Source organism: Phaseolus vulgaris, chromosome 11, assembly GCF_051622355.1.
Source record: "Phaseolus vulgaris cultivar YP4 chromosome 11, ASM5162235v1, whole genome shotgun sequence".
Lineage (NCBI taxonomy): Eukaryota > Viridiplantae > Streptophyta > Magnoliopsida > Fabales > Fabaceae > Phaseolus > Phaseolus vulgaris.
The window spans coordinates 37,017,669-37,027,500 of NC_143508.1; the positions used below are offsets into that span (position 1 = coordinate 37,017,669).

Below are 9,832 nucleotides of genomic sequence, written 5' to 3' on the forward strand. Positions count from 1 at the left end.
TATTTAACGAAATTTCGGCAGAAATTCGCATTGGTCTTCAGGTGGCACGAAATGAAAGTGGTGACACGAAATCTCCACAATCAAATATGCACCCAAAGAACAATATGAAATGCTATAAACCAAAATTATGTAAAATATATGGCATATCAATTACAAGTTGCATACTACTAAACTAATAAAAAGTGGTTGTTCTTCTCAAACTGTCCACCTGGACAATTCAAGACTCAATACAATTACTGTCACTACAACATCCTCTGCCTTTTAAAAAATATTTTAAAAAAAATTACAATTGGAGGAGTAATACATAAATGCTTGTATTAAATCTCAAACGGAAAACTAAGGGTCTCTCACGGGAAACAATTGTCGAGGGTCGAACATCCCATACTCAATGCCAACACGTATCAAAAAATTATAAATATATGTGCAATATAAAACTAACAACTTTAATCATACATACAATTCAAATTAATTATAAATCATTAAATTATTTATAAAACAATATGATGAGAATCAAAAAGATGTTATCAATAGAAGAAATGGACAAGGGTCAAAGCATTTAAAGTTCTTCTTATTAGTCTTTGCAAAAGATGAGGCTCAAGCCCAAGAAAGCCCAAGTCCAAAACCATGAGGGGCAAGGCCAAGCATTAAATAAAAGAGCATCATTTGAATTACTTTTGTATAGTTGTAGGAGGTGTGGATATTAAATAAAGGAGTGTGAAAATGTAAAATAAAGTCACATTGTCCATGTGACTTAGGAGAGTAGGTGTAGGTGTAGTTTTTAGGAGGTGTCATAGTAGAAAAAGGTCACACCTCCCATGTGACTTGTTTTTTGTGGGAATTTCAAATGAGTTTCATTTGAATTTTCCCACCTATTTTTCAGCACCCTCACACTATAAATAGAGGTGTGGGCTCTTGTAAAATTCAGAATTGGAAATTTGATATAGAGAAACTCTACTCATTTGGAGAGAGATTTGTGTGAGATTTGAATCTCCTTGCTTGGTCTCATCTTGTGAGCTATTGGAGAGCTTCAAGTGGCGGTTTCCTTCACTTATCCTGGAACAATTCCTCCAAGTGGCGTGATGTAGTTCCAATTCTCCATTCCAGCCGAGCTTCATTCCATAAGTTTTCATTCCTTTCATCTCCAATTTCAATTTCAATCGGTAGTTTAGTTTTCCTTTAGTGTTCTTCATCTTTCCACCGATTGATTTTGTGTTCTTAGCTTGTTCTTCAATTTTCTGTTCGGTTCCTTGTGTTATTATTTCATTTGTGTTTAGTAATCTTGATCCATGGATGTTTACAAGGAGATAGCACTCTTGTTGAGTTCGGATCATCATTTTGGAAGGCTATGTCTCCATTAATGACTCCTTAAGCTTCCTTGAAGTCCAATTCTGTTTTCAACATTCTGTTTTGTTGATGTATTTTCGTTTTCATTGTTTAAGCACTCTTTGATCCTTGAATTGTTGTTTTCATTCTCATATAATGTTGTGTTCAAGAGTTTAAAAGTGTCTATGTTCAATCCAACTCATATCACAATATTAATTTGATTACAATCTAACTAATTAATAATTCTATTATAACAATTAACATAATATAAATAAACAAATTATAAATTATTAATAATTACAATTAACATAATATAAATTATTAATAATTACCTAAAAATTATAAATACTAAAATATACAAATTATAATAAATAATAAAACATTTTAAAAAATAAAAATAACATCAACCTCAAGGTGATGGCAACGACATTGGTGGAGGGTAACATTGGTGGCGGAGCGCGGTGGTGGAAGCAATAACAGAAATGAAAACAAAAACAATAGTGACGAAAGAAAACAAGAACCTAAAACAATGAATCAATGGAAGAATGAGCAATAAGAGTGGAGGAAGAATAAGTAGAGAACGAAAGTGGAAGAATTAGTAATGAGGGTAAGAAAAACTTATAAAGGCAATGAGTGAAGAGAACTTTGAAATGAAATGAAAATTGTTAGAAAAGTTTTCTGACTATTAGAGCAAAGTCTTGGTGGATGAGACCGAGGAAAAAGTAAATTTATGTCATGTGTTAGATATATGCCATGTGGTTGTATTTTCAAATTTTGGTAAATTGATATTTTGTATTATTTTTTTTCAAAATATTTTGCTTGAGAGACGTGGCAATACTTTCTGTTTGTTTGTGCTCCTTCAATGGTGTATATTATAGATTATGAGTAGTATAATTAAGAATATGTTTTGAAACTGTGTAATTTGAAAATGTATTCTTGATAGAATATTTTTACATTGCGTAATTTAAAATACATTATGAATTATATGAAAATTTAAAATATATTTTCAGATTTTAAAATTATATAATTTATAATATATTTGTTGATTGAAAATTTAAAATATATTTTCAGATTTTAAAATTATATAATTTATAATATATTTATTGATCTGAAAATATACTCCAAATTGTGCATTTGTTGATCTAAAAGTATTCTTCGCATTTGGAGCACATTTTCGGATTACGCAATCTAAATTTTTTCATAATGACTATCTTTTAACTTTTCCAAAGAAGAAACTATTGGTGTGCAAAAACTAGTTTTTCTTTTGTAATTTGGGAATTACTTCTTGCACCCAATAAAATTTGTACATCCACTTGATGTTTATGTGTAATGATAAAAATGTCCTTAAATAAGAGGGGTGCAAAAAAAATACATTATGGATTTCATTTTCTATAACACGTTTCTGGATTTGGATTTTCGGAACACTTTTGGTTTCTAAAATCTCTTTTCCATAATAATTTTTGGATTTTGTTTTCCAAAATGTATTTCTTGTATTCTGGAATTGCTTTTACAGAATAAGATTTTTATTTTTATTTCTATTCCAAAATTCCATTTCCGGAATACAGAAATTTATTCTAAATTTGCTTTTCCAGAATGTATTTTTTTAATTCAATTTTTTTTTGAAATGAAGTAAAACTTTATAAATTTTAAAATGCATGAAGAATTTGCCTTATAATTTAGGTTGTGTTGCTTCTTTCTGCACCTCCGTATGTTTTACAGTATACCATAAGTTTTATAATTCCAAAAATATGCTTTTGTAAAAAAGTTAAAATGTTTGATCATGAAGGTGTGTTTTTTTTTTATATATTTTGGATTTTGTAACTGAGTGATTCTTTAGATTACACAATTCAAATTAGACAATCCATAACTTATCTCGGTTCCATAAAATATTGTGGATTAATCAATATATAATGTAAATTTATGTTATGAATTACGTATATTAGAAATATATTTCAGATTATATAATAAAAAAATATGATTTGATGATATTTTCTAGATTAATTGATAAATTCTATATTAGATAATCCGAAAATCTTTTCTTAGAAAATAATTCCATATGTAATTCGGAATGTAATTTTACTAAAAATTACTTCCAAATTCAACAAATCTAAAACACACTCTCAAATCATAATCATAAGTTAACTTTCGAGTAATTAAAAAAAATTAAATAATGAAAAAAGGACAGCACAAACAACAGTAAGGAATGAGTGTAAGATAAAAGTGGAACACATATCAGAAACTATCCCTTCTCACCACATAATCACAAAGGACGGTAATGCTCCTAAAATACGTAAAGAATTACAAAAAAATCTTCAAAGGGTGAAAATGGGATGCTGGGATGACTCAGAAAAAAACAAATAAGGTGATATAGATGACATTACCATTGAGTTTAATAATTATGCTTACATAATTAATTAGATTGTTGGTATGCTTTTTAAAATAATTCTTATAAAAATTAATGAATTTATTATAATTTGTGAAAAAGTTATCTTCCTCTTCACTTGGATTAGTGAAAGCACTAGTATACAAATTTTGGTGTATCATTTCTGCAGGACAATGCAAAGAAAAAAAAAAGATGGAACACTTACACAAAAGTATACAAACCAAATCTACAACCATGTACATGCAAATCCAAAATAAAAAGGTGAAGTGTAACAAAAGAATGAGGTTAAGATAAAACAACATTGTACTCATCAGACACCTCTGTTGCATTATCCTTAGATTCTTCTCTTCTGTGGTCAGTGACTGAAACCATGGTCTCTAGCTGATCAGCATCAATGAAAACTTCATCTGTGGCTGACAAGGAATTTTTGTGATGATTCCCATGGTGCCTTGCTTTGAGGATTCTTGTTAGCACTTGCACAATATCCCTCATAGAAGGACGTTTATTTGGGGCACGGTTGATGCATTTGTAGGCTAGTGCTGCAACTTCATTGAGTTCCTTCACATCAAAGTTTCCTTGAAGGTGAGAATCCACAATCTCCTCCCACCCAACTTTTCCCTCGATGTTCATTGCTGCCTAATCATTCATCAATGACATTGGTTAGCCTAGAAAATGAATATGCAAGATGTGTTCAGTGAACAAAGGTAACAAGTTAACAACTATTTTTGACTTTGACATCTTTTCTTTCTTCACCATGACAGTTTCATTCGACCAATTCATCAGAAGACTTTTAATTTACAAAAAAAAAGTTAATAGCATTTTTTTAAGATAAAATTGATAATAGTTAATTACATGTGATTCAGAGGGACCATGATGATTCCTAACCACCTAATAGTTTCTTCTTAACAAATTCTAATTATTGAATTAGAAGGTGAAATCATTTACTGAAACAAAAAAAAATCATATATAAATTAAACACATTAATATCTTTAACCAGTATATTCATGTGAAGTAACCCTAATAGATTTCTTCAAAAGAAACAACCTAATTTTGAATGTTATCTCTTATTATTTACATACATATTAGGACTTAAGCTCAAAAAGAGAACCAGTTTAAAAAGACTAATTCATTAGACAAGAGACTCTAACTTTAGGAAACTCATTCTACTACTCCTAACAAAATACCTATGATTGTAACCACTAACAATTATTCTCAGTGTGGTTTGGAGGGAGAGAGAGGTCTTACAAGCTCAACATATTCCATAAGACCCTGTTGAGGGTTTCTGCCAGCTATAATTTCAAAGAGCAACACTCCAAAACTGTATACATCACTTTTCTTGGTGAATGTTCCTGAAGATATATACTCAGGGTCAAGATAGCCAAAGGTACCCCGAATAGCTGCATGTTTATCCACCTTCTCTTCTCTTGAAAGTCCAAAATCAGAAACCTGCTTGATTCAGCATTAACAACTATACATTAACAAGCATCCTGATTCCTAACAGCAATAAATGACCATGACAAGTTGCAATACTATTGAATAGTGTGTGTGTGTGTGTGAGTGTGTTTCTTGCAATTTGCAAGCTACTTTTTGTGTGATAAGTATGGTGGGTGAGTAACAAGAACATACCCTGGCTCGCATGGATTGATCCAACAGAATATTGGAAGATTTGATGTCTCGATGGATTACAGGGGGAACTGCCTGAGTGACAATACAAACAATTATAGCCTTATATCAATATATAAGTTATAGTTTGATTGGTTCAGATCACAAGGAAACCTACCCCATCATGAAGATACTCCAAGCCTCTTGCCACATCTAAAGCTATGTGAACCCTCAAATCCCAGCACAGTGCTTCATTCACATCACCTGAATATAGAGACAAGAAAAGCATATTGTTCAATCTATTATTGCACTTTCAATACACCAAATAATCAATTGGAAGGCAGACAATAATTCACTACTATTAAGTGAGCACATTCAGGGACCAAAGTTTGTATAGAAGAACAGTCTACACCTGTCATACAAAAGGAGAGATAGATGACTTACTACCATACAAGTGGGATGCCAAGCTACCCTTACTCATGTATACATATACAAGTATATGTTGCCCCTTTTCTGCACAATATCCAACCAAATTCACCAGATTTCTATGGTGTAACCTTCCCAGCAACATGACCTGAGAAAAAGTACAACATTAAAGGTTGCAATTGGAAATTACCCTGGAGTAAAAAGAAAGGTAGAGCAGAAAATGAATGAATATGATAAGGACTGTAAAACTGCTATATCATCAATTATTCTAAGAGTCCTTAACTTCAGCTAAAAGGAAACATGCCTTTTTCGTCACTAACTAACTGATTATCTGAAATAGCACAGACAAAAACAATATATTTTTTTCCAATTTAGGATATGGAAATAGTCTTATTTTTAATATTGTAATTTTCCAAAATGATATTTATACATGAATACCAATCTACATTAGTCCTATATTTTTCTTCAGCAGTCTGACTTCATGAATTTTCTCTGGTTACCAAATATCTAACACAATTGGCCCTGAAGTTTATGCCTTGAAACACAGCATAATTCTATCAGTGGTGTGGCCAAGTAATGGAAAATAACATTGGCAACCTACCTCTGTGTGAAATTCTTTCTCCCCTTGCTTAGAATTAGTTGCAAGAACTTTAACTGCAACAGTCTCACCAGTAGACATCTGAGCTTTATAAACAGGACCAAACGCACCTTGTCCTATGACTGTTGTAAAATTATGTGTTGCTTTCTGCAAATCCCTGAAGCATAAAGAAAACATTCAATACAAAGAATGACAAACGCAGTCTAGCATTTTGAATTTCACTTGGTTACAATATGTAATCACTAAAAAGTAAACATTTCCAAACAAAATAGTTACGTTTTGGCTTATCTTAAAAAAGACATATATGATAAGTTAAAACTTAGGTTTGCATATGCATTTATATAGCAGATGCATACCAAGCATGAGTTCAAATGGCCATTACTAAATCCCAATCAAGCATCTATTTTAGCAAGTACAATGCTTAGTGGTATTAAAACTAAGGCTCCAAAAGGCATCTTTTACTTTGTTTGATGTCAAACTGTTTCAGCCTCATAACTTGAGACTATTTCTCATTGAAGTATACAAATCATGATTCAAGAAAATGCAATGCAAGTTTAACGGAGCATTTCATATTCCATTCTGAGAAAATAAAGAGAAAATTATTGTTTTTAGACTCAAGCAGACTAAAATAGCTCATCCCAGAACAAAAAGAAAGGCAAATGAAGGCAACTTCATATAAGAAACAAACTCTTACTTGTATGCATATTCAGGTAGGCCAGATGCTGGGACCATGTTACTACTCTTCTTAAACCCCTCAAGCCAGAAGGGCATGCCATACCTTCCTGACTTTATGGGTGATTCTGGACCTAAGGTTGAGTCTGATAGAATGGTGCAAGAATCAGCACCATGTGTGCGGATTGGAATGGTAGCAGCCCTTCTAGAACTGCTATTGCCTATCTGTGAACGCTTCCGATGATACCTATGGCAGAAGAATGCAAAAATTGCCAAAACTAGTCCAATAACCACCCCTATGGAAACCCCAATAATCAGCCCTATTGACTCCTCTCTCATCTCCTCTTCACTTCTTTGCTATTGTTCCCTGTTGATCATCCAATCCATTGATAGGCCTGCCATGAGATACATCAAGCACACAACAACCATGGTTAATATTTAATAACATGAGATCAGTAATAGTTAATCTTGAAACTTGATTCATATTACATGGGATTTCAGTGCCCTCAATAAATTCTGTTAAATACATTGTTAAAAACCACAACACTGAGCCAAAATTTAAAAGCTACAGCTTGGCATAACTGTGTTGAATAATAAAGCAAATTGTCAAAAAGAATAAATGAATGATTTAAGATAATAACCCAGCTTGTCAATCCGAAAGGTCAATTAATCAAAATCACAATTATACAGAAATCAAGGAATGGCATCGAAGACCAAAAAAAGGAGAAGCAGCATAATGAAAAAAAAAATACACAACACAAATGGAGTTGAATTCAATATTTTACCCCAAGTGAAATATGCACATTTTCTTTTCTTTGAATTCTTTGTACAAGAAAAATCTTACTGTGCGAATAGAAAACACAAGAAAAAATTGAGATTTATGAAAAACGACTCAACCCTTTGATCAAATCCAACTAAGGCATACACTGGCTTTAAACAAAATTCTTTTCTGGTTTTCCACAATGAGTGCCTTTTCAAAAGCTCCATCCGAAACTAAATGAGAGCATCTCACATTGGAGATATTCAAACTGTGATTCGCCATGTTGCAAAAAAATCAACCTTTTTTCTAGACCCAAATCTAGCCTTAAATCAAATAAAGATAACTATTTCCCTCCCCAGAAAATTCTTCACAACCAAACAAAACACATACAAAAGAGAAACAGAGGGAGGGAGAACAAACCCATTGAGCAATGAAACATCAGCAAGGAATAACACTAACACAAAACACCCTTACAGAAAATATTGGCCGACAGATAAAAACACCGACAGCAATAACTTTAGGCCAAAAAAACAGACATGTTGTAGAAAAACGCGTACCACGTTGGACCACAAACTCACCTGTTCATACAAGGTAAAAAACAAACAGAGGTAACCCTGAGACAGTCCCATGCTTTATTTTAGCACAGAACTCCGAAAACAACAGTGTGGCAGTGAGAAGGATAAAAAAAGTGAAGCTAATGTGAGAGAGAAGAATTGAAGAATCTGATGAAGGTGGAGCAAGAGTTGTTGTTACAACAACAAAAGCATAAAGTGCACACACTCTTCGAGGGATGTTTGAACTTTGAACAAGGTGGACACGTGGGACCCTCACTTTGTTGTAGATTCAAACTTGATCATATGCTGAAGGACCATTTCTCTTCATTCATTGCTTTTTTTTCTTCTGAACAGCAATGATTGGCTCCACGCTGTGAACAAACCGCCCCAAAACTTTTGTGAGGGTTGTATGCATGTATCCTTGCAATGCCCACATCATCATAATATCAAGTTTGATTCTTGTTTACTTGTTTTGGATATGATACATGAAGTTCTCACTTCTGTTTCTTCATATTCATGCCACCTTGATGAGGTAAACTCGTGCCTGTTGAAAATTTTTCTGTTACCAATAATGCTAAATCCTCTTTTCAAAGCATTTTTCTTTAAAAGTGTTTAAAGAGTTATCCTTTACAAAATTTATCATTATTATAATTGAACAAAAAAAAACAATATGCATTAGTTTATCATTGAAAGATAATTTACTGCTAACTAAGAAGAGTTAGAGAAATCTGACAGGACAAAAAAACTTATTTTTTTTCTGAATTAAAACTTGTTACATGATTTGTAGAAATCACATGTATTAATTTTTAACTGGAGACTTGCATGAATATTAGAGATAATCAGTTAAAGTAAAAAGAATAAGTTTTATTTCCATATTATATTCCAAAATGCATGCATGGGAATTAAAGATTGTGGAAGATGAGAATAGAAGTTATCAAGTAACTCTAACTGTCAACCTAACCCACCTAAATTACCAAATGTGATATGATATAAAGAGAAGTGAAGAATCCAAGTAAGAATTTAATTTGAGGAAGAAAACAAAATGAAGCTCACTTCTGACCTTCAAGAAAATGACTTTGGTCAATTCTTTAGACATTGATTAGTTAACTAAGATTTCAGGTCCATGCCTTGGTTAATGAAAAATAAAATAGACTTCTCCTTTATCTCCTACTCTGTGGTTTTCCTTGTGTGTGTGGTTTACCTATCTTTCTAGGGTTTATTTTAAGTTTTTAACATACCCTAATTTGCATACATCATTATTATTTTCATCACAATCATAATCATTTACAAAATAAACTTATAGTGTTTCACTGTGATAATCACCCATTAGGGTTTAAGAGATTGGAACCTAAAAAAATATGATGTAATAATTGTTAACAAAAAAAGTTGTGATTTTTCCCTCAATTTTGGAACTTGGGTTGGCCATTTCACTTCATTGAAAGGGCATTTCAATCAAACCCTCTTTATGTATTAACATTGACAAAGATTTTGTGAATGGTTCTTGGTGGTGTACA

At 32.1% G+C, this 9,832-nt stretch overlaps 1 protein-coding gene across 12 annotated transcripts; it reads right to left on the reverse strand.

Moving 5' to 3' along the window:
• Positions 1–3,769: 3,769 nt before the first annotated feature.
• Positions 3,770–8,801, reverse strand: LOC137827001 (calcium/calmodulin-regulated receptor-like kinase 1). Of its 12 annotated transcripts, none has more exons than XM_090297551.1 (8): positions 8,343–8,801; positions 7,027–7,399; positions 6,336–6,489; positions 5,753–5,882; positions 5,487–5,572; positions 5,333–5,404; positions 4,952–5,152; positions 3,770–4,371 (listed from the first exon to the last, which is right to left on the reverse strand). In XM_090297551.1, the coding sequence occupies exons 2-8, from the start codon at positions 7,341–7,343 to the stop codon at positions 4,354–4,356; spliced, it is 978 nt and encodes a 325-aa protein (XP_090153677.1). In that variant the 5' UTR covers positions 7,344–7,399; positions 8,343–8,801; the 3' UTR covers positions 3,770–4,353. The 12 variants fall into 12 exon arrangements, with proteins under 12 accessions (XP_090153677.1, XP_068489277.1, XP_068489287.1 ...); XM_068633176.2 differs by having other exon boundaries at positions 3,770–4,342; positions 8,343–8,741; XM_068633186.2 differs by lacking the exon at positions 8,343–8,801 and adding an exon at positions 8,185–8,277 and having other exon boundaries at positions 3,770–4,342.
• Between the last annotated feature and the right edge of the window lie 1,031 nt (positions 8,802–9,832).